This window comes from Balaenoptera physalus (genome assembly GCF_965194825.1).
Source record: "Balaenoptera physalus genome assembly, chromosome: 2".
Classification (NCBI taxonomy): Eukaryota; Metazoa; Chordata; class Mammalia; order Artiodactyla; family Balaenopteridae; genus Balaenoptera; species Balaenoptera physalus.
This window is the reverse complement of record NC_138883.1, coordinates 118,120,829-118,144,952: the sequence shown is the minus strand read 5'-3', so window position 1 is coordinate 118,144,952 and position 24,124 is coordinate 118,120,829. Positions and strand designations below refer to the sequence as shown.

The 24,124-nt window shown below is 55.1% G+C and overlaps 1 protein-coding gene across 9 annotated transcripts in view; it reads left to right on the top strand.

Moving 5' to 3' along the window:
- Window positions 1-12,576: 12,576 nt before the first annotated feature.
- STRA6 (signaling receptor and transporter of retinol STRA6) overlaps window positions 12,577-24,124 on the top strand; it is a 28,935-nt gene continuing 17,387 nt past the window's right edge. The window contains exons 1-4 of one of the 9 annotated variants that reach the window (XM_082449472.1): window positions 12,967-15,515; window positions 16,214-16,273; window positions 18,710-18,842; window positions 23,774-23,840. In XM_082449472.1, coding sequence (XP_082305598.1) covers window positions 18,727-18,842; window positions 23,774-23,840 — 183 coding nt within the window. In that variant the 5' untranslated portion in view covers window positions 12,967-15,515; window positions 16,214-16,273; window positions 18,710-18,726. Of the gene's footprint in view, window positions 12,681-12,966; window positions 15,516-16,213; window positions 16,274-18,661; window positions 18,843-23,773; window positions 23,841-24,124 lie in introns of those variants that run through there. The other 8 variants (XM_082449469.1, XM_082449467.1, XM_082449465.1 and 5 more) reach the window with 8 other exon arrangements.

Sequence of the window (24,124 nt, the reverse complement as noted above, 5' to 3'; positions counted from 1 at the left end):
CCTTCCCCTTCCCCCACCCCTCCCACGTGGGAGGAAGCTCCAGGGCCTAGCACGAAGCAGCCCCCAGAATGGCTCACAGAGCTACCAGCGAGGAATTTTAAAATTCATGTTTCCCGAAATTTCTTGACTGGGAATTTCCAGTCCACAGTTTCCCTCTTAAACGGCGCTGCCCCGCAGGAGTTTGTCCTTACACCTTCAGGATCTCTTAGAGAGGTGAGTGAGGTACGAGGAGGGATTGTGGCCCCTGAGGGCCCTGCGGCTCCCGGCCCAAAGCTGTTGTGGCCTCCCCTGCCCCGTAATTCCCCAGGAGGCCTCATATGCCCTTAAAAGAGTTGAGCGGGAGTCACCCCCAAGGACTCAGCAGCCGGATTTGGCCTGCACCTTGCTGCTTCCCTCATCCTTGGGGACCTACTCTGCCCGGCACTGGACAGGCCACCCTCATTCTGGTCAGATAAACTCTCTCTTACCCTGGGGAGAAAGGGCCTTGGGGGTGCCGGAGTGGCACAGCCCTGTGGTCTCAAACCTGCCAAGAGGCAAAGGAGGTAGCGTCAAGGGACAGGATGAGTCTGGTGGGGCTCCGCCCAGAAAGGAAGCCGCTAGAGGACACTGTGCAGCTGGCAGGAAACCTGGAGCTGGTTTCCTCCCATGCACAGTAAACTTCCCTCTCTAGCCACTGCCTGTGCGGCCCAGTTCCCCAACTCGTGGGTCAGGGCCCGAGGGAGTGATCTCTACCCTAGAATCTGTTACATACCTGCTGGAAATACTCATGGGGGATAAGCCCGCACTACCACCAACCCCCACTCCCTCCCCACCCCCCCATCTCCCCATCTCCCCATCTCCCCACACACATAACAGGAAACGTGAGTACTGAAGAAGGGAAGATGTTAGCTCAGGGGAATTCATTGTCCCAGCAGAGTCTCCAGGATTTCTGGAATGCTATGACCATGGCTGTGAAGCCTGTGAGCCATGGCTGAGAGGCAAAGTGATTCAAAGTCAGTCACTGAAGCTTCACACTGAGGCCTGCCTCCTGTTCCCTACTCACTCTTGATCACTGCGTTAGTAATCCCCCTACCCTCTGCCCCCGGCTCCACACTTACCCCATCTCTCAACCCATAACCATCATCAATTCTGGCTTAAAAAACTGACACACAAGTTGGAGAGCAACTTGTGAGCTTACAATAAAGTTTGAAATTGAATAGATTCAATGGTTGAAATGCCTGACGCAGACAGGACCGAGGCTAGTTTGGAAGGGACAAAATCAATGCAGGGAAGGCTTCCTGTACGAGGTGGCCTTGAGTCTATCCATTGGCATCTAGAGCCTAGAAATCCATTCCTGGCCTTGAACTGAATATTGCTGAAGTTGGGCTACACTCAAGAATGCAGTTCCCTCCTCTCCATCCCTCCTGCTCACTGCCTTTTCCCCTCACCAGCCCCACCCGCCCCAAGATTGCTTTCTCCTCCTCTTCAGTTGAGAATCAAAGAGAGCTGGGTTAAGTCCTTCCCTCCTGGGCTTCATTTTCCCTATCTGCAAGGAGGGGAGGGAGGATGGTTTCAAGGATCCCTGTGGTTCTAGGCCACATCCACTTCCCCAGGGAGCTGGCCACAGGCCCGGAGGACAGCCTGCGGCCCCAGCCCGCGCTGAGGGCCTGGTCATGGTGCTGTCCTACCAGCTGTGTCTTTGAGCCTCCAAAGACACCAGAAAGGTGCCCCCCTTCCTCAGGCTGAACTGCTGGATGAGTTTGCCTGAGCTGAAAGAAACAGCCCTTCTATTCTCTGAAGGACCCCTCTCTGTTGTCTGTTCCCCACTGGCTTCCTGGCCCTGTTGTCAGGGCTGTGATGGCTGACCCCACCCCCAGGAGGGAAGCGATCTTCCTCTCCCTTGAAAGCCATTTTCTTGTCTTGGTAGAAGCAGACATCTGACACTTTAAGAGGGAGAACGGCAGGGAGATGACAGCATTAAATAACAGAAATTAGAGCTGCCTCGGATGGCTCAGCCATCTCACAGTCCCCCTTCCCTGCTGCAGTCCCACCCTCCCTCAGAGGCATTCAGAGCTGCAGCCTGCAAAGAACTGTCCACGTGGCCCCTGGCTCAGGTGGCCAGGGCATGCTGGGACATACACAGCAGGGGACTGCTTCTCCCTGAGCTCTGAGCTTCTTGCGTATCTAGTCCTGTAACAAACTGTAGAACATGTCGGAACCCAGGTATCATCTATCTCACTCACAAGCTCACCGCTGTATCCTCAGCACCCAGCACAGAGCTGGGCATACAATAGGTGGTCAAAAGTATTTGTTGATTGACTGACTAATGAATGAATAAACAGGGGCCAAAGTAGTCCATGTAACAGACTGAGACCTGGGCAAGAGAAGTCGGTGCCTGATCCCTGGTCCACCCTTCCAGTTCTCCTGGCACATTCTGCCAGATTACTCTGTCTAAATCACGGGTCAGATTGTCTTTCTCCTGCACAAACCCCTCTGGTGGTCCCCCATTGCCTCCTGAATTGAATATCCACCTAGCTCTTTTGTCACTGTTCCTGATTCCTTCCACTTTCTCCCAACCATCAGCCGTCTTCCGGCCCAACTCAGCCCACCACTGTGGGCTCCACTTCAGCCCAGACCAATGCGCTGTGGGATGGAGGTGCTGCAGGAGAGCCAAGCACCTTTGGTTGTAAACTTTTGGTTTCAACCTCAGCTCATTCTGCTGCCAGCCAAACCCTTTCCTTTTCAGCCAGCTCATTCTGGTCCCTCCTCCTTGGAATATGCTCCTCAAAGTCCAGAACTGCCATTCCTAAATCTTACCCACCTAGCATGGGATCTGATAGTGTCAGCACTTAACAAATGTTTGATGAATGAATGAACAGATGAATGAGGGAATGAATGAATGAAAGACTCACCTCAAATGACACCTCTTCTGAAAAGCCTTTCCTAGGCTCCAAAATCAGACCCACACACTTCCTCATCAGAGCTCCCCTTCCAGCACATAACTTGTGGGACCATATGATGCCCGCAATGCGCCAGACTGTTTTCAAGCCAGGTGGCACCTTGAACCCGGGGTTTGACCTAGCTTTGGGTTCCGTGCACTATTGTGCACTAAGGTCCCCAGGAAATGTTGCTGGCATTAAATGGAATCAAGAATCCTTGGGGATGATCCTCAGTTTCTCTACCTGTGAAATGGGCTGCTTGCTCTACTAGTGTCTACCTATACTGACTGTGAGGCCCACCAGACACACTGTCTGGTTGCAGAACACTATCGCATTGGGGAACCTTCCTCAGCTCGGACAAGGGCTAGACCCTCTCACCTGGGCCTGAGGCTGCCAGTGTCCTGGTTCAGGGCTGAGTCCCTCCTGGCTGTGGTGGGAGCTCAATGGGCTTGAGGGTGGGCACAGAGAGACTTCTGTCTCCTGGTCACTCCAGGCCTCCCTCGAAACCTGGTGAGAACGTGCGAGAGTGAGTTTGAGGACTGAAGGGTCTCAGGGGACACTCACCCACTGGGCAGAGAAACCCCACCCAGTGATGTCCTTGATCTATGTGGCCTTTGCTCCATTTTCTGTCTCCTCCTTCAAACTGGGACTCCCTGCTGCACCCTCAGACTGCTTGTTCTTAAGAACCGAATGAGGCAAACTTGGCAAGTCCTGCTGCTCTGCTCAGTGAAAGATTGTGGGGACAGCCAGGCTTATCAAAGACGCAGGTCTTCTAACTGGGGGAGCAGTGATGCTAGAACCTGATGGGGACCCAGGGAACACCCACCTGCAGCCTGGGCAGCTGGGGCTCTGGGCGCGGTGACATTGGTTCTGGCTGGCTGGCGCGGGGAGGGCAGTTTGTGGCAGGAGGCTGAGGGGCCCGGTGCATGTGGAAGGCCACCCTGTAGGCCAGGCCCCTGCAGTGGCAGGCCGTGGGGTCTGCACTGGCCCGGAGCAGAGCCAGGTTGCCGCAGTAGTGCTGTGGGTCCTCGTGCTCCTGGGCCGAGAGGTTCATTTGGGGTTGGTCCGGGTGCGGGTAGATGGGAAAAATGGCCTCGCCCACCCGCTGGGCCGCCCTTCCGGAGGCCCCGCTCAACCTCCAGGTGCAGCTGTGCGTCGTGCTGTCCATCATTCTTGCAGAAAGCTGGGTAGGGAACAGGGGTCTCAGAGGTGGTCTCTGGGGTCTCTCTCTGCCTCCCCCAGGGGATGAGGAGGACAGGCAGGGCCCTTGGGAAACCCGGGCTGCCCGGCCTTTGAGTTGAAGCCAGGCTTGGTTTCCCTGTGGATGACCCCCTCTCAGGCCCCATAGATGGCCCCCTCCCTTTACTGATGTGGGGAGTGGAGGGCTCTTAGCCTGTGAGATGGTCCTGGGTCCTGCTACCCAGAGGGAGGAGTTCAACCTGACTCTGATCTCTGACCACATGAAGGCCTGGAACTTAAGTTCCCTATTCCCGCATGTGCCTCCTCCTCCAGGAAGCCCATTTGGATGTCTTCACAGTCTAGGCATGGATCTTCTGCTCTTTCCAGGTCACTTAACTATTCTCTCTTTGGAATTCCTGCCTCTCTACCTGATGGCTGGAATCTTCCTGATGACAGGGCCCAGGTCTCCATCTCTCTGTCTACCCTGCATACATACAGTGCAGTGGCTCTAAGGTTACTCAGTGTGATGGCCAGTGGGACTGGCCCCAAACCTGCTGTGTGCTCAGCTCTTACAAATTCACAAAGCCATTCCTCAGCTGTCCTTTCATTTCTTCCTCACCCGACCCTGGGTGACCAGCGTCAGCATCCCCATGTCATACTGAAGGAGGCAGGGGCTCACAGAGGGTCAGCTTGGCCCAAGTGACACAGGCAGAGCTTTGGGATTCAATCTGGAGCTCTGCCCCTGCCCCTCCCGGTTCCCCTGAGGCTCCCTGGAGTCCCTGACAGGGGCCGGGCAGGATTTGCAGGGTCGCTGTCTCTCCCCAGCCTCCACGCTTACTTCATATCTTTAAGCAAAGTAAAGACAAACTTGTTCCTGGTGAGGGTGAGGCTCTGGCCAGGGTCTTTCTGCTCAACGACATCGGTGACAGCAGAGCAGGCAGGGAGGGGGTCCCCATTATTCACCTGCAACTGCACCCCAGCCCCAGAGCCGGCCTGCCAGGGCCTCTCAGCTGACAACCGCAGGGCGTATCTGGCCTCCTCGTTAAACCCCACGCTCAAGACCTCGAACTCCATGTCCAAAGTCTTTTCGTCGGCCTTCAGCCTCTGGCTCAGCAGGGATACAGGGACCCAGGGTTCAGGTCCCCTGAAGGCCATGCCCATGTCAGGGACTGAGCCCTGGGCTGAGCGCTGCCCCCTCCCAGCCACATCCCTGCCTGGGCCCAGTCTGAAAGCCTACACGCTGGGCGCTCAGGGCCACACCCGCACGTTTCTCTGTTTGTTTGAGGAGAGCGCAGGTAACAAGCCAGGAAGCTGGGCCCGTCCCAGGGAAAAAAGGCAGCAATGGATTCCTCCCGTTTAGCTTTTGTTCATTCAGCAGATATTTATTGAGCGTCTACTGTGTGCCAGGCACTATTTTAGGCATCTAGAATATAGCAGTGAACCAAAGATTCCTGCCCTCCTGAAGTTTATCTTCTAGTGGGGGAGGGAGGTAGGGACAGATAAAAGTAAACACTAAATATAGAAAGTAAGTTAACTATGATGTCTGCTAGATGATGATAAGTTCTATGGAAAAATTAGAGCAGGGTCAGGGATAAGGAGTACCGGTGGGGGAGCACACAGGTATGGGGTAATCAGGACTTCCCATTTCCAGGAGAGCCTATCTCCACATGCCTGTTCATTCCCTAGAGTTCTTGAGTTGGGGGGGTGTCTGTTCCCTGGGAGCATACCCTTAGCACATGCTTCTTGAACCAGTTTGTTTACCTTCTGAATCAAAACGCAGAATATGGGGCACAGCTTCACTTTACAGAGAGCCCAGAGCTTGTCACATCAAATAATTATCAAGCTGGAACCCATCCTTCCTGATCCTGGGTCTTGCTGATATCCGGTGGGAGAGGGTGGATTCTGGACACTCCTCAGGAAGAACCATCTCTACCATCACCACTATCACCACCATCATTATTCTCATCATTAGCCAATATCATCACCATCATTTGTGATACTCTTCATTGAGCAGCTACTGGGTACCAGGCACTCTATATGGCTCTGTGAGATAGATATAATCATCCTCATCTTACAGATGAAGAATCTGAAGCTGAGAGAATCTCAGATAACGTAGCTAGTAAGAAACAGAGCTGAGATCTGAACCTAGAGATTCTAAACCTATCTACATTTTCCCCTACTAAATGTGTCCTGGGACTGGCTCAAAGATTTAAATTCAAACTATTAGGGACTTCTGTACCTTCGTTCTGAGTCTAAAGAGTAGATTTATGGACAGCATAGATTTCATTCAAAAGAGTTCATTTGAAGTCACCTTGACTGGAAGGCATCATTTTCAAAAAGTAAGAGATAACCAGTCTAAAGATGGTCTGGCCAGCCCAGATAAGGGTCCTGATGTATGTGGCAGGCTTCCTCTGCAATGATTAAAGTTCAGTTTCTTCAGGTCCCCCAAGGAGAAACTGAGGCAGAGAGGGTTTATAAGACCAGAGTTCTAGTCACCTGACTTGCAGGTGATCTTGGGCAGATTCCTTTCCCCTTCTGGGTATCAGTGGACCCATGTGTATGATGGGTAGGAGTTGGATGGATAAGTCTTCGCAGATAAGTTCTGGTGGTTTAATATTCTGTAAGTCATGTTGGAGAAGGCCACAGTCTGGCCATTTTGGGAAGAGGGTGGCTGGCAGAGGTTACCTGGAAACCTTTGCTTCCACAGCTGGGCCTGGACAACCAGGCTGGGTCTGGAAGCCATGGTTTGCCTCTGCTAGGTCTAATGTCTTGGAGACTCAGTGATTCGGAAGAAGTAGCTCTCTTCTCTTTCGTGTTTGAAGTGACCCTCAGAGATGTTACAAGACGGGAGCCAGTCTCTTCTGCCCTCGGGCAGACCTCTATGCACTACAGCCAGACCCACGCCCCTGCAAGCAGGTCCCATGCACACCACCGTTCAGGGTTTATCCTGTGCCCCTTCCTCAATGCTTCCCTCTTTCCCCCTTCCTCCCTTCTTTCCCTCCCTCCAGCTTTCTGCAGAGGATCTGAGGTGACTGTGCCAGCAGCCACAGCGTGGTTTGAGGGCCCTCTGCATCTGATGACCCACCCCTCCCACTTCCAGCCTCCCCTCCCCTACTCAGTCTCTGGGCAGAGCTCATGTTTTGGTGTGTATGTTTGGTTATTTTTTTCTTTTCAATTCTGGTAAAATATGCACAAGATAAAACCGACCATCTTAACCATTTTTAAGTGCACAAGTTCAGTAGTGTTAAGTGTATTTACATTGTTGTGCAACCAAGCTCCAGAGCTATTTTCATCTTGTAATACTGAAACTCTACACCATTACACAGCATCTCTCCATTGCCTCTGGCAACCACCATTCTACTTTCTGTCTCTGTGAATGAGATTACTCTAGGCACCTCATATAAGTGGAATCACATGGTATTTGTTCTTTGGTGACTGGCTTATTTCACTCAGCATAATGTCCTGGGGAAGGCTCACCTTTGCCCCAAGCCAGGCCTGCCCTGTCTCCCCTCCCTGCCTTTGCTGGTGCTCTTTCCTCTGCCCAAACTGCCCAGCCCCACCTGCTGTCATGCCACTCCTCGTCCAGTCTGGCTAAAAGCCTCCTCCTCTGGAATCAGGCTGGTGACTCCACCCGATTGCCACACACTGCACTCACCTCAAACTGGCCCACGCTCAACTGCAGGTGCCTTCAGGAATCACGTCTGTGTGCCCAGGACAGGGCTGGGCGAGAGATAGGTGACTGGGGGACCTCTAACGCCTTCTAGAAAGAAAGGAAGGGAGGAAGGGAGGGGGAATTGATCAACAAGCCCAACCCAGCTTTTGCTTGTGCATAAAAGAATAAGGAATAGTTCTTTTGGCTATTTCATCTGGAGTCCGTTTGTGAGAAGGGAAGACCATTTTGGGTTTTTGACTCGCACTTGGACGCAGAGACGCATCCTGGTGTCTCAGCGGGCAGGCTGGTGCCCAGGAGGGAGGGCAGCGGCGCCAGGGGGTAGGCGGCAGGGCAGGAGGCAGTGTTCTGATGCTCAGGCTTCTCTGGGCCTGGCCTCAGTTCCACCGAGGAAGTCTCTGGACACCTCAGTGAATTTTAGCAGGTCAGGACCGGATAGTTCCCCCATGTTATAGATGGAGAAACTGAGCCCGGGATAGTAGAGCAGGACCAGATCCCAACTCCCTTCCCAGGGTTCTCTCCACTCCCAGCTGCCTCCCTGATTCAGCCTCCTGTGGTTTTTCAAAAGGTTTAAACTCCAGGAAGAGTCCTGACTCCCACAGAAGGAGCCAAGAAGGGGCAGAGTGTGAGGTGAAGACAGGAGGCGGCAGTGCTGACTTCCAGGCCGCCTTCCAGGCCGCCTTCCGCAGTGCCAGCATGAAAGGAGTTCATGGGGCCCTCAAGTATTCTTTCTTCTCCAGAAGAATGGCCACTCAGAGGCCGCTGGCTTTGTCTGGAAGAACCTGGGCCTGTAATTAGCCTACCCCAGAGAGCCCCCTTCCTGCTTCCCACAATAGCTCCTTTCAGCCTCCCCTGCTGACAGCCCCCATGGCTCCTGTGGGCGCTCAGACCCTCATCCCCAAAGGCCCACCTCCAACTCCGCCCTCCCTCACCCGCCACCACTGCTCAGAGCTGAGTCCTCATGGCAGGGACATCTGTGAGTTCACTGGATCCTCCCGAGGCCTGGGGGCTGCGACTATTACCCCAGATGGGGTTACACATGGCGGAACAGGCACAGAGAGATCAGGTGGGTGAGTGAAGGGAAGGACCTGGACCTCAGACTCCTGATTCCCAGGCCAGTGGGATCAAGCGATCATCACTGCTCCACACTGGGATTTCAGCCCCCAGCTCCCCTCCAGTAGCCTCCCCTCCCCCACAGTGGAAGTGCCTGAGGTCCACACCCCACTCCCTTCAAATCCGCAGTGCCAGAGGCTCATGGGATGATAGAACAGACTCCAAAGTGAAACATAGCAGCCAGTCTCTCTCCACTGCACAGATGAGAAAACTGAGGCCCAGAGCTGGAAAGGGCCTTGTTCGTGGTCACTCAGCTAGTAAGTGGTAAATGCAAAATTAGAAGCCTGGTTTCTTCCCTCCATTGATTTTGGTGGTTAGGACTGGGGCCTGGCTACCTTGAAACTCTCCCCTCTGAGTGGCAACTGATCCAGCCCCCATGCCTCTGGCCCCACCAGGTCGCATACCCTTCCCCTCCCGGCCTTTTGCTCCAGGCTCCAGCATGGAACACTGCCAGGAGAGTCTTGGGTCATCCCTGAAGCCCTCTGGCTCTGGCCTTCAGCCGAGCATGAGCTAGGGCCATACCCATGATCCCTGGGCTCCCCCCAACAGCCTCGTCTGCCAGCCTTGGCTCAGAAAGAATGAAGCTCCTGGGGTCACAGGAGGGAGAGGGTGCTAGCCTCTCTGGCAGCATCAACGGCACTGACCTTTGCCCTTTCTGTGCCCAGTTGCCCAGCTGCTCCACTGGCTCCAAGGACTCAAACCCCTGAAAGGGCGTCCAGCCTGCTTGGGGGCCAGAGGCAGACAGAGCAGGTAAGTGGGGGAGACAGGAGGCAGGAGCTGGCAGGGGTAGCACCAAGTCAGCACACAACATGACCCAAGAAAAGGTACTGCCTAAAACCTTTAGGAAGAGAGATGCACTTCACAGTCAGGCTCAGAGAGAGGGAGACAGAGAAACAATACAAGAGCAGGAGAGAGAAACAGAAAGGGAAAGACAGGAAGGGTAGAGAGAGACAGAGATTGACAGCGAAAGAATGAGGCAGAGACAGAGAGTTAGAAAGAGAGATAGAAAGATGGCAGACAGGCAGACTGAGGCGGACAGAGAGAGACGATAATAGGGATGAAAAGAGGTGCTAATGGACAGGGACAGACAGGCAGACAGAAGGACAGAGAGATAGAAAGAGAGAAAGAAGCCAAATAGGAGATACTGACAGACTCACCAGTGGGCAGAGGTTCTGCTGTGTTCTCATCAGAGTGCTGAGAGGTGTGTCCCAGGCCTACCACTTAACCAACTCTGGGGGCCTTCACCCAATCCTTGGACGTGGTCCCAGAGGGTGTCCCCTAGCCACAGAATGGAGCAGCATTAAAGCTCTGGGAAGGGAAGTTTTCTGGGGAAAGAACCATGAACTCTGTGTGCATGTGGGTGGGGTGGGGGTGAGGGATCTCGGGCAAAACTCACTGCCCCTGACACATCATGTGGCCTCTCTAGTCCTCAGTTTCCTCTGGATGTGAGGGTCAGTGTGGGTAGAGCAGGGGTCTCTGAGGTCTCCTCCAGCCCTAAGATCTGGTCTTAGCTCAGACTCCGTCTTTGCAGCTCACTTACTGCTCTATCCTATTTAACTCATGACCTTCACCTCATAGTCCAAGATGGCTGCTTGAGAGCCAGCCATCACAAGCACATTTCAACCAATTGGAAGGAGGAAAGACTAAAGAAAACACCTCTCTTTTAAAGAACACCTCTTTGGAAATTACGCTCAACATTTCTTTTTCCATCTTATTGGCTAATACTTAGACTCAGGGTTGCATCTAGCTTCAAGAGAGGCTGTGGAATGTGCAATACTAGGTTGGGGACAGAATGTATTTCACACAGTTCAGTGATGCCATCACAGCTCCTCACAGCAGCTTCAACACAGCCTTACAATGTTTTCCTTTTGCTTACTAAAGATAGATAGATAGATAGATAATAGATAGTTTTTACTAGCGCAAATCTCCCTTCATTTCCCCAAACTCATCCCTCCCCTGAGTGTGATCACTGTGAACAGTTTGCTGTGTGTCTTCTAGATTCATTTTTTATGTATTTACACACACACACACACACACACACACACGTATACCTAATTTAAAGGAACATAGGTGTGTATTATTCTGCAACTTGCATTCTTGGTTATTGTTACATGGCATTATGTCTTGGAGGTTCTGCCATGCCAGTCCACAAGGAGGTACCTCATTCTTTGTGACAGCTGAATAGTGCCTTACCATATAGACTTATCAAAGCTTATTGATGGATATCAGGCTTGTCAAATTTTTACATTACTAACAGCCTTGGGTATCTTCTCTGCACATATATGCAAGTGGTACTTGAGGATAGATTCCTAAAAATGGGCCAAAGTTTAATTCTCTCCTAGTGTCGTGGGTTTAACTCTTTCTATGAAAATCCTTCTTCTCCATGGGGAAAATAGCATTCAGCTCAGAGACCCCTTCCATCTTGGTTTGGACTGCTCCCTCTCGCTTCCTCCCTCGCTCCCACTGAGCAAGCACAGCCCTGGCACCATCCTCACTGTGCCCTGTGTTCTGGGGTCTTTACCATCACTGGAAGCCAATCTCACATCTTAATGCTGCCTCGCTGCCCCGCCCTTTTATTGACTGTACACCCTTTCTCCTTTGAGGAGGAAGAAGACACCTCCCCTGGTATCCTTCTCTTGGGAATTTAGGGCCCTTCTTCTGGTCCCTACCTTTATCCCTTCCCTCCCTGACTACCATAGCACCATGTTTTAGCACCTTCTGAGCCCTTTTTTCCTTCTCGTTTACCCCCCTCCAGGGCACCCCTGCTAGGAGGGGGAGGGAAGAGCATGGTGAATCTGAGCCAATCACCTCCCCTTCCAAGTTCTGGGACGGTGATCGGGGCGACTGTCCCTGCAGACTTGGGGGTTGTAGGAAGGTGCTTGGGGTGAGTAGCAGGCCCCAGAACCCCAGACTTCTTCTAGAGACAGACTGGGCTATGAGGAGTTGAACAGAAAGCTCTCTGAGAGCTTTTTGGCTCTCCCCCTGGAATGGATCATACCTGAAATTTGAGCCCCAAAGCCCCATGAAAGTGTGACAAATTCCCCCCTTCCCATGGTCAGGGCCCTCAGCCCAGTTGGGCAGCAGCAGGTTGCTGATCGGGTTATTAAAAGCTTAGCTGGTGGTTCCCCTCCGGCTTGGTGCAATTCATCGGGCAATGGCTCCCCGGGAGTGATGGATGGTGACAAATGAAGGTAGGTAGGGGGTTCCTTAGCCCATCCTGGGCCACAGCTGGGGAAACTCAGCCATTAAAGCCCTGTGCAGGCTTCTCCACTGAGGTGACTCTGAGGGCCAAGGAGATCAAGTTTCGGGCAAATGGTTTGGGGGCTGGAGAGTCTCCGCCAAAGACAAGCCGCCCTGTGTGTTGTGTGGGGCCCCAGCTGGGCTGTGGGCCTGAGCTGGCGAGGTGGGGGTGGGGTGGGCTCCTCTGATCCCGGAATCACAGGCGGGAGGCCTGGGGGGGCGGGAGGAGGGGCAGGGCCAGAGCTGGTGGGAAGGAGGGAGCTGCCTTTCTGGGAGGAGGAGATCAAACACCTTTTAAAGCAGGTGCTGGGGACTCTGCTCAGGGCCGAGTGCTGAGACTGCACAGCCAGCCATCCCTCCGGGATCCCAGCCAGAGCTGGTGCTGGCGCTCAGAGGAGGAGGCCCCAGGGGGTGGGGAGCACCTTGTCTGCCTGGAGGTACAGGACTCCCCAGGGTGACCACTAAGGAGAAGGAAGAGATACAGAAGGGAGAGGTCAAGAGAACGCCTGGTGGAGGTGGGGCAGGAGCCAAGCCTTGCGGGCCAGGTAGGATCCGGACAGGTGAGGGAGCAAGGAAAAGGCACGGCGGCGGGGGGTGGGGGGAGGCGAGGGGGGTAGGACAGAGCACAAACAAAGGTGTAGGGCAGGAAGGGGGCAGGAATGGTAGGGCTGAGCAATTCTGAGGGATGAGGTTGGAGACCTGGAGATGGCTGTACTTGGGGGACCCTGGGGAGCTACTACGAGCTCCAAAAGGCAGGGAGACATCAGAAGAGCTGTGTCTGAGTAGGGTCTGCTGGTGGGCAAGAGATTGATGGAGAGCCCTGTCCTCTGGTCAGCAGGGAACAAGGAGAGAGAACTCAGGGGATCTGCCCAGCAGTCGGTGTCCTCAGTGAGGAAGGAGGGCAGCACGAAGCCCACATCTCAAGACCAGACCATGGTGGCACCATCCCAGGGAGGACGTGCTGGGAAGGGAGAATCCAGGCCTCTAATAGCTGGGGGCATCTTCATGGCCTTTTGGCCAGTCCTCCTCTGAAGGCATCTTGATGTTACCAGCCTATTCTTGATTGCCTCCTCTGATGGGGGGCTCACTGCTCTGTGAGACAAAGAAAGCTACCTTTGTCCTGAGCTGAAACCTGCCTCCTCTGAGTCAGTTCTAGCTGGCACTCTGGGAGGGGCAGAACACACTTCTCCCCTGGAACAGTTGGCTAACCTCCTTCTCCTCACCAGTGTCCACACTCATACCAGAGCAGTCTGGCTTACATCCCTCATGCTATGATGATGCTATTGGTGAGGGGGGCAGGAGAATTCTAAGAAAGGTATGTCTTAGATGCTTCTGAAGCTCCCACATGGCAAGGGAGGTAGGAGGCAGAGAGCCATCTACACTTTCCTGTCGTGAGCTTAGCAGACAACAGCACTGCCTTCCGGCCACTGAATGGGGTCAGGCTGGGTCTGGAGCCAGGATTAGGCGCCTGTGTGTGCCGGGGGCAGTTCGATATGTGTGTATGTGAGTGTGCTGTGTAGATGGGGGCAGACCCAGAGCTCACTGGTCCACATGGGGTTGAACCCGCCTTGGCTGTTTATCCATGGGTTCATGGCGGGCTGGGCTGCACAGGCAGGCACAGGGGCCATCCCCCACTCCTGGACTGAGGCAGCCCTTGGCCATTCTCTGCTGTGCTGCTGGGGATTGGGGTGCTGCTGAGGCTCTGGGTGTTACTGAGGTTTGGGTGCTGTAGAACTTTTGGGGAGTGCAGTTGGACTTAGAGAGCCAGAAGCTGGGATGGGAGGGTGGTGAGCAATGAGGGGTCTCTGGGCCTTTTGCAACTGTTTACCATGGTTTTGACCATCTTGCCCCTACCAGTGCTTGACTTGCCAGAGTTTGAGGGTCCTTGGAATGTGGGCCGAGGTTCTGAGGTGTTTTAGAGGTTCTGGTGTGTTACTGAAGTTCTGGGGGCTCATGGCGGGTGATACTGAAGTTCTGGGAGTTCTTGTGGTGCTACTAAAATTCTGGGGATATTGCTGAGATTCTGGAGGTGCTCTGGAGGATCTGGGAGTCCTTGGGGGTGTTTCTGAGGTTCTTCCTCGCTCCTTCAGGCCCACTGTCAGCTCCTTTTAAGCTTAGCACTTTACCCTTTGAGGATTTTGATAACCACAGGCTGCTGAAGGCACACACGTGGGCCTCTGTTCCTGGACGCCAAAATTCCTCAGATTTAATCAACTTGAACAAAAACAGGGGGAGGAAGGAAGCCCTGTCCTGAGGGCTTCGTGGTCCAACTCCAGCCCAAGGGGAGCTCCGTGCCAGGCCCAGATGGCAGATGGCCGTCTGCTCAGAGCCCAGAGGCTTTTTGCGACCCCCCTCTCAGAGTGCGAAGGACTTAGCCACCCCCCAATCTGTGCTCAGCTATAAGCACTACTGGCCTGGGCTGCTCCCTGGGTGTTGGTGTCAGCCTCATCTGAACGTGCCCGTGTGGGCTCACGAGGGCACAGCCAGGCAGCCCTGAGCCCTGCCCTGCTCTCTCCTTGCCTCTCAGACTCCCCTTCTCAACTCTCCTATGACACTTACACCTCATTCTTGCTGCCATTGCTGACCCTGTCTGACCTCAGGGCCCTGCTCCAGGCCCCCTCCTTCAGGAAGCCTTCAAGACTGCTCAGTCCATCTCCTTATTCTTCCTCCTCTCTTCTCCCTTCTCCGAGTTTTTACTGTCTGTCTTCCAAGTAACTCCACCGGCCAGCTCCTCATCTCCTGCAGGTCTCTGACTTTTTTAGATACGAGTCCCCCTATAAAGGGTAGGCCCAACTCCAGAGGGTAGGCCCTGGACTCTGCCTCCAGGCCTTTGGAGAAATTCTTCAGGAGCACATCATTACCATCTTTCTCCTCGCAATACTTTTCCTTGCCAGCTTGCAGTCTGGCCAGGTGGCATCCTTCCTAACACCTCAGAGGTAACCTTCCATTTCACAGATGTGAGCTCTCCTAGCTTCAAGCTGAGGAGGTACTTTGGGCTCAAGGAGTGGGGTCCCCTTCCCAGCCTGAGCGATGCAGCCACCTAGTAGCCATGGATCTTTGACCCAGCCTGCCTCCCTGCCCCCACCAGAGTGGATAGGGGAGCAGGGGGCCAGGAGGGTGGGTGGAAGACAATGGGGGACGCCTGGGCAGTCACAGCTGCTCTCTGTGGCTTTGACCTTCTTACTACAACCAGTGCCTGGTGTGCTGGCTCCACATTCCTGGGCCGTGAAGTCATTGAGGGCAGGGAGTGGGGGCCTTGGGGAGAGGAGAGCCCACAATCAAAGAAGCTCCTGGCTGGATAACCTATCCCTCCTGGGAGAGAGGCAGGGCTGAGACTCAGAGAAGCCAAGGGAATCACTCAATGTCACACAGCCAGTCCCAGGGCTCAAACCCAGGTAGGCTGCCTCCCCAACCAGGGCATTTCTCCCTGCCATATAGAAACTCAGCTCTTTCCTTCTGGACCTGCTTCCTCCCGTTTCAGCCTGGCCCTGACTAGAGGTACTGAGCAAAAGACTGCCCTCTGTCCGCTGTGCTCGTACCTGGGGAGAGAGACGAAGCTCACACTTCCTCACCTCTGCTTAGGGCCTCCCTGAAGGTGGCCTCTGCATCTCCCCAGTAAGGAGGGAGGTGGCACCATGGGCACTGGGCTAGCCTGGGGAGGGGGGGTGGGGGGAGGCGCTGTCTCCACTTGAGGTCTCTTTGGGGGCAGAGCAGGGTTTGGGTCGGGGAAGAGTGCAGTGGGGAAGGGACTGTGCCTGGACTTAGCTTGGACCCCTCCCTGCCAGCCTCACTGTAGCCCCTCAGGCTGATGGAGTCTCCTCCAGGCAGCCTGAATGTCTTTCCTCAGTGCCCATTTGGATACCGCCCCGCTTCGTTCAGGGGTCTGCTGAAATATCACCTTCTCAACTGCGCCTGTTCTCACCATCCTGCCTAAAATAGCCAACTCCTGTCTGTCTGTCTCTCCTCTCGTATCCCACTGTATTTTCCCTCTCAGCACACATGACACATGTTTTGTCTCCCCCTGCCCCCCACTACACATGAGGTTCCCTGGGGCACAGGACTTTATCTATCTTGCTCGCTGCTATATTCTCAGCGTGGAGAACCTCGCCTGGCACATAATCGGCATGCAGTCAACATCTGTGGAATAAATGAGGTAATGAACAAACCAGACTGAGGAGGCAGACTCAGGCTCCCTGCAGGGTAGAAAGCAGTTTCGGACAGGGATTTATCCAGCTACGAACTTCTCTACCTTGTAGAGGGAGTGAGCTCCCCGGCACAGACTGGAGACTCCAGTTGTTGGAGGAATCATGAGGGGGATTTAAAATCAGATAGTGAGTTGCTCCCTAAGCTATGGGTCTAGGACTCCTGAGCAGTGAAGGGAATGCAGGGCTCTGGTGTTGGAGCAGAGGGCTCTGGAAACCTGGCTGGAGAAACAGCAGCCTGCACGGGACAGGCCCATGGAGGAGCGATGGTCACCAGAACAAGCAATGGCTTTGCCAAACCCAGTTTAGAAAGTCCCTGTGGCCCCAGTGCTGGGTACTGTGCATCAGGGGGAGGAGGCAGGAGGAGGAGGAGAAGAGGTAGAACTCTGCCCTCAGGAGATCATAGCCAGGCCTGATCCCTGGGATCAGATGGGCAGTGTGGGCTCCTGCATTGCATCAAACAAAGTTCAGGTTCAGCTCTGAGTCAGCACATGCTGACATCTCTGTGGGGTGGCAGAGGGGAGGCCAGAGCCCTCTTCCTGGAAGAGGGGTCATTTGGGAAGGAGGGGGAGGAACCAAAGCCAACAGAGCCCTCAGGCCCTAATTCTGGAAGGCCCTGTGAGCCTGGCTACAGAATTTGGATGGGGAGCTTTTAGGATTTCAAACTCTGTCCCTTCTGAGCATCCCTCATGCTGTTCCCTCTACCAGGAACACGCTTCCCTCCACTACCCACCCCACCCACCAACTCCACCCTCCTGCGCAGCTGACTTTTCCCTGCCCTCGGATCTCCACTGAAAGGTTTCTTTCTTCAAGACACACACCGCACCACCCCCGCCCTGCATTCTTTCAGACCAAATTCAGTTTCCTGTGGTATACATCAGGGCACTCTGTGCCTTCCCTTTGTAACCCTCAGATTCGAGGTCATTTACCTACTTGGCTGTGTCCCCCTGAACTGTAGACTCTCCCGTCCCAGGATCCCAAACAGTGATGGCACTTAGTAGGTGTTCAATGAATTTATGTTAAAATAATAAATGGATGAACGTCCTTTTGAAAAGCTTGTTGAATGAATGCCTTAGCTGGGTAGGGCCATGGCCAAGGCACCCTGTGGGGTATTGGAAGGACAGGGACCCTCAAAGTTTCAGGGGGCCTGACTCCCACCCAGGGATAGGGGGCCTGAGAACTGCTCTCTGCCTTGTCTGCATCTTGCTATACCTCCACCCCCAGCTGGGGGCCTGGAGGGGGAGAGGAACCTCCATCTCCTGCCCAGTCCCTGCCTTCCTCACCCTCACTCTCACCCCACACTCCGGGAGGAACAGGAGGCAGGCAGGGTTCTTGCCTACCCGTGGGTCTGGTTCATGTTTAAAGGACTAATTTCTGCCTTGTGGGGGTGAGTTATCTCCTTGTGAAATCAAGTTGGAGAAACAAAAAGATTTTACCAGTGAGACACATGTTCCTCCAGGAGAAGAACGGACGGGCTCCCTCCCCTCCTTCTGGCCCTGGCCCAGCAGCCTCCCTGGGTTGCTGGAATGCCTGACTTGTCTGTAGGGCCCTGCAGATGTGTGCGAGATTTGGGGCAGGCGCTGAAGGCAGGTATGTGCGTGCAGTGAGGTGCCGGCCCTCCTGGCTGCACTCCTCCCAGGCTCAGGCCGCCAATGGAGCCGAGACCTCCACCTCCGGAAGGGGGTCTTGTGAGGACCACGGTGTGTTCCCATCACTGAGGCCCAAGGGGGCCAGCGAGGGGCAGGCTGAGGCTGGGGGATGGTCTCGAGGGAGCCTGAACAAAGAGGGGGGATTGGGCTGGACCCCTGAGAGCGGAAGGGGCTGGGAGCCCAGCTGGGAGGGGCCGGCAGACTGTGCTGAGCCCGCCCGCTGCCCGCCCACCCTTTCATCTCCGCAGCTCCTTCCTCCCTGGTCCTTCCTTGAGTGCGTGTCCGTGGGTCCATCTGGGTGGGCTTGAGGAGGGGGAAGGAGGGGGTGCTCTCTGCGGGCAGCTTGGATTGGACAAAACTTCTTTGAAAATGGTGCTTTGAGTCAAAACCTACCGGTGGCCAGTCATAGAGAGAGACAGACGGGGGGGTGCTCCAGCAAAAGCCCAAGGACCCTGAGGGGGCACCATCCCCAAGGGATAACTACCTCCTGCAGGACCTCGCGAGACTGGGCGGGAAGGGACAGGAGGGGACAGGAGAAGCCCTTCCCCTTCTCCCGTGCCAGCCGGCCCAGGCCCTCACTCCCAGGAGGGCTTTTCCCAGAGAGCTAAAAGCAAGAAAGTAACCTTTAGGATTAAAGAGAAACGTTTCTTTGTTTGGGTTTTCTTTCTTTTTTTTTTTTTCCCTCCTAAGCCTCTTTTCACATCTGTAGTGGCTTTTTCCCTCTGGTTTGAGGGTCAGAGGAAAAGGGCCAGAGAATGTCGACCCAGGCAGCAGGGAACCAGACCTCCTCCGGGGCCACAGACGACGATGACTCCTACGGCAGCTGGTACATCGACGAGCCCCAGGGTGGCCAGGAGCTCGAGCCGGAAGGGTGAGTTGGAACCCCTGGCTCTGTCTGCCAGCACATGGGGTGTGGCAGAGGTTACTGATGGGGGGCGTGGGGAAGACCCTGAGCAAGGGCTGCTAAGAGGGGCTCTGCCGCTCATTTGCTGTGTGAACCCTTGGCAAGTCACAGCCTCTCTGGGCTTCAGTCTCCTCGCCTGTTAGGTGAGAACAGCCCTTGCCCTGGTGTTAAGAAACTTGAGGTGGAGGACCTGGGCCAGGCTAGTCCCCTAAAAAGCACCTGTGTGGTGTGTTTGTTTTTTTGACTTTTTTTTTTTTTTTGGCTGTGCCATGCGGCTTGTGGGATCTTAGTTCCCTGACCAGGGATTGAACCCCGGCCCCGGCAGTGAGAGCACTGAGTCTTAACCACTGGACCACCAGGGAATTCCCTGTGGTGTGTTTAAAAAACAGATTCCTGGGCCCCATCCTTGCAAACTCAGATCCAGCTGGGCTGGGGCGGCTCCCTGGGTGACTCTGGCCTGTAACCAGGGTGGAGAGTCCTGGGTGAGTGGTTGAGGGAGTCGGGCCTGCCTTCAAGGTGTTACCGGCCCCTGTGGTGACCATCTGGGGTGTGCTGTTAGCAAGCGTCAGGTTCTCTGGGCGGGCCTGGGGCGGGGGGAGGTCTGAGGAAACATGCCGCCCCAGTTGGCTTTGGCTGGTCTGAGGCTCCGTGAAGATGAGGCCCTAGTTCTCTTCAGCAGGAGTGCTCGGGCCAGCCCAGGGGAGGGAGGCGGCCTCAGCCCAGCCCAGTGTAGCCTGAGGACTCGGCCCACAGCCGCCTCTGCCCAGATCCCTTCTATCTTTGTTTAGTCTGGGCAGCCTGGCGGAGGAGCTGGGCCTCCTTGTGCCCCCATGCTGCCAAGGACGCCTTGCCTGCGTGGGCCCCAGAGCCCAGATCTCCCCTTGTTGTCCCTGGCCCCGGCCCCATCCCCTACCTCCCTTCTCTGTCTGAAGGTTTGGGGAACTAGAAAGGTGAGGCTGGGGGTTGCCCTGCCAGATGTGTGCACATCTGTTCTCCATCAACAACCAAAACAGGAGAAGGGAAAAATGCTCGCGTGCCTCCCCAGGGGCCAGGGCTGTGGCCTGGCCAGGCTGGGGTCACCCGGCAGGGATGGAGGCCCCACCCAGGCCTGGGGGAAGGAGATGTTGTTTGGAGGACTCGGGGTTCTGACCACCTGGAAAGCAGCCCTGCTGTCAGCAAAAGTGTGCCCTCTTCCCCTTCCCTGGCTGACCTCCAAAGCCCAGGGCTTCCCAGGTTCCTGCTGTGTATGTGTGAGGTGGGAGAAGCAGCAGAATGGAGAGGGGTCCAGGAGCCCCAAGAGGACACAGAATCTGACCTGAGTTAAGGCCCTAATTTGAAGCTGTGTCCTTAGCCACTTCAGGGCCTAGGCATTGGCTGGGGCCAGGCGCCTGCAGCCAGCTCTGTGGCTCAGGTATTTAGATATGGCCTTAGAATAAAGTTGGGTGCATGGCAGGGACTAAGTGATGAGGAGTACTGCCCCTAAGGTGGGTGTCATCTAGAATTTGTAGCTCCCTTCTCTCACTGCAGGTAAGAATGAAGAGCTTTGTTTGAATCTACTTACTTGGCCAAACCAAGTCGAGCTTCCTGCCAAAGGTGGGAGTGGGAAGCTGGGATCCCAGGGGAATCCCAAGGAGGCAAACTTGGACTCACTTCTCCCTGCATGAGTCAGACACCCCGGCGAGGTGGTGCACCAAAGCTATGAGGAGCTCTGGACAGTGGTCCCCCCTGTACCTCAGCGTGCCCCAGCAGGCTGGAGTCGAGGTTGTGGGCACTGATGACAGTGTCTGGGATGGACTCAATCTCCTGGTCACATTTATCCAAGTGCCCCCTTGGTGCCAGGACCTGGTTGGAGAGGTTGGGGGCGGGGGTGAGTCTGATGGCGATGGGATGCCCTGTCTGGGGTCTTCTGTGGACATAGGATTGATGTGTATAAGCCGAGCTGGCTCTTTCCTACCCCCCAGAGGCTCTTCTGGTCAGGTTATGGGCCCTACTTGCCATGTGCTCGTGTGTCATCCACCCATATCATCAATACCGAGCTTCCCAGCCAGAGCCTGGGGATACAAATACATCTGTGGCAGCTGTCCAGGATGTCAGTCACCTCCCCACCACTTCAAAGGGCTGCCTGGAAGGCGGAATTGGGAGGCTTCCTTCCTGGCCTGTCCTCCCACTAAGTGAGGTCAACGCCAGGGTGATCTGCAGGCCCTTCTGCGGTGGGAGCAGGGAGAGGGCCAGGCAGCAGGGCTCCAGGCCTCCCGGGGACCACAGACCCACAGACCCCCGCCCCAGACAGTCAGCCTTTCCCTGTCACCCACAGAGATGTGTTCTGCCCTCCCCTCTGGATGGGGCCCTTTGCAACCTCTCACTCGAGCCAAACTTCTAGAAACAGTTGTCTTGCTTCTTCTCTGTCTCAGTGTCCTCACCATACTGCAGTCCAGCCTCTGTCCCTGAGTGCCCATCACCACCTCTGAATTGCCCAAGACCAAGCCTCAGCTTCCTTGGGCTCCATTTGACTCTGTCCTCACTCTTCGTCTTGGAATAAGGCCCAGAACCCTACAGTCATCCCAGAAACTCCCCTTCCCTCTGCTCCTCGACATTAAGGCATGTAAAGTCTTCCACCTAAATACCTCTGAGATACTGCCTGACATTTCCGCTCCCCTGTGACTATTTATGCTGAACCATTTGAAAATGCTGATATTCAACTGTTTTTGATGGAAAGAAATGGCAGTTTCATATGGTTCAACTTAATATCTTCCTCCACGTACTCCTTGCCTCTCACATCCCGGTCACATGCGGCTGCTGAAGTCAGACTACCTCAGTTCGAATTCTGGCTCTGGTGCTTTACTAGCTGTGTGATTTGGGCAAGATACCTAGCCTCTCTGAGCCTTGTTCTCCTTATCTATGCAAGGGGGATACTAATAGCACCCACCTCTTAGGTAATTAACTGAGTTAATACATAGAAAGTGCCTGGCACTTACTCAATGCTTAGTAAATACTAGTTACTGTTGTTGTTGTTATTCAAATCTAGCCACAGAAATCTCCTAAAATCCAGAACACTGTCCTGCTCAAACGCCCTCAGTGGCTCCCTAGTGCCTCCCATGCCTGCTATTACCGGCTCTCAGCCTGCCCTCTGCGCTGTCATCAAGCTGAAAACCTTGCCTGGCCCCAGCCACACTGTCTACTGCCTGTCACTCCACTTTCTCATGCTCTTTCCTCTACATGGAGCTCCCTTGCCCCTTATTTGCCTAAAGAGATGCCACCATCTTTCAAACTCAAATACCACCCCCTCTGAGGCCTTGCCCCAAATTTCTCTCCCTTTTCTGCATCCTTTAGCATCTGCTTGTGCCCCCTCAAGGATCAAGCTCCCACCCTCCCTGACACAGCGTTCTCTGTGTCTGTGCCATCCTGCCTGTCCCACAGCACAAAACATGGATCCACGAGCTGTCAGCCAAACATCTGCTCAGCCAAATTTCTGTCGCTCAGACCTCAAACATTTGAGGGTCCATGAGCCTCAGCCAAACTGAGCTAAGTAAAGGGTAGATGGGGGGCCCCGGGTGGTACAGAAAGGGCCAGAGATGCCCCCAGACAGGGCCCTGGAGCGGGTCCATGGAGGTGAGGGTGGCTCCTGGTCTGGGGTGAGTGGGAAATGGTCAGGCTGTTCCAGGGACAGTTTGCAGAGCCCCTGCCCTGACTGGGCCTGGTGCGGGGCGCAGGATTGAGTAGGACTTTGTCAGGTGACGAGATGCAGGCTGAGAGGGCCTGGAGTGGTGGTTCTGAACTCTTGGGGCTGGTGAGGGGCCCTGCCTCACCCAAACCCCACCCCACATACTCGAGTAAAATGCCTCAGAGTTGCAAGTGGGGAGTGTGAGACTTGAGCTCAGACAGCAGGAACCTGATCCCCTACATGGCACCTACTCTACTGCTTTGGGAAGAGGCTGGCTCTGCCCTGGCCAAGAAATTGCACAAAACAGACTTCTTCTGTCCCTCCACCCCAAGGACAAGCCCATGTGACCGGGCTCTTTCCTGCTTCTCGCTCTCTGGGATTTCCAAGCTCAGGGAGGTCGGGCTGTTCCAGCACAGAGCACTCAGGCTCACCCTTGGGATCCCTCTTTTCCACACAGCAGGAAGGAGCCCAGCGGGGTGGGTGAGCCCCGCCTGCGGCAGGGAGGGCCCAGCTGCAGGGCTTCCTCTGATGCCTCACCCACCAGAACTTGGTGGCCTTGCCCACACTGGTTACCTCCTTCTGGTGCTCCCAGGTTCCAACTGGGCAAACCCAGAGGTCTACCCCTCCCCCAGGAACCCAGTCCTATCAGCTCTCCCAGGTTCAGGTCCAGCCCTGAGCTCAGGGGTCCTACCTGATACCTTTCTCTGCCACGTGACTCAGCCCTTAATAAAACAGGTAAAGAAGAGACATAAATCCTGGAAGACCAAGGTAGATCATTCCAGTCAGAGACACAGACCAGACTTGGATTCCAGTGAGTGAAGGACAAATCATAGGACCGGTTGCTGATTGCCGGACCCAGGCAGTATGCTCAGCCACAGTTCTGAGGAGAGATCTGAGGCCTGGAGCAGTCAGGGAGGCTTCCTGGAGGAGGGAGGAATGAAGTGGGCCTTGATGGATAGAAAGGCCAAGCTGGCCCATTCTGTTTCTCCCATGTCTTCCCCTGGGAGCCCCCTGTCTCCTTCAGCCCTGTAACCTCAGAGCTGGGCATGGGACCGGCACACTGCAGGGTCATGAGAGGCCCAAAATGGCCCTGAGAAGGTGAACTGTCTAGGAGAGATCAGAGAGTCAAGGGAGGTGGTGGGTGGAGCCCCAGTATAGACAGCCTGGAACCCCAGACTGGGCTGCACACCTGGGGTTTCCCTACCTCGGCCTGACCCAGCCTTCACTCGCTCTGCAGGCTGGTGCCCTCCTGCCGCCCCAGCGTGCCACCCGGCCTCTACCACGCCTGCCTGGTGGTGCTGTCGGTGAGTCCCAACTGGCTTGCCGCCTACCGCCAGCCTGAACAGGGGGATGTGTGTTCTTTGCTGGCGCTGGTGAAGGGAGACTCGGGGAGCCCAAATATGGGAGTGGGTACCTGGGAGTTCTCCCAGGGTGGGGCCCAAACCAGGATGCAGACCAACCTTTCAAACTTCTGTCACCTCCTAGCCAGTCCCCAGTTGCTGCAGGAGTGTGCACTGTGGGGTAGGGGGTCCTGGGACCGAGTGCTCTGACTCAGCCCCTCAGGGGAGGCCTGGCACCCGAGCCCTCG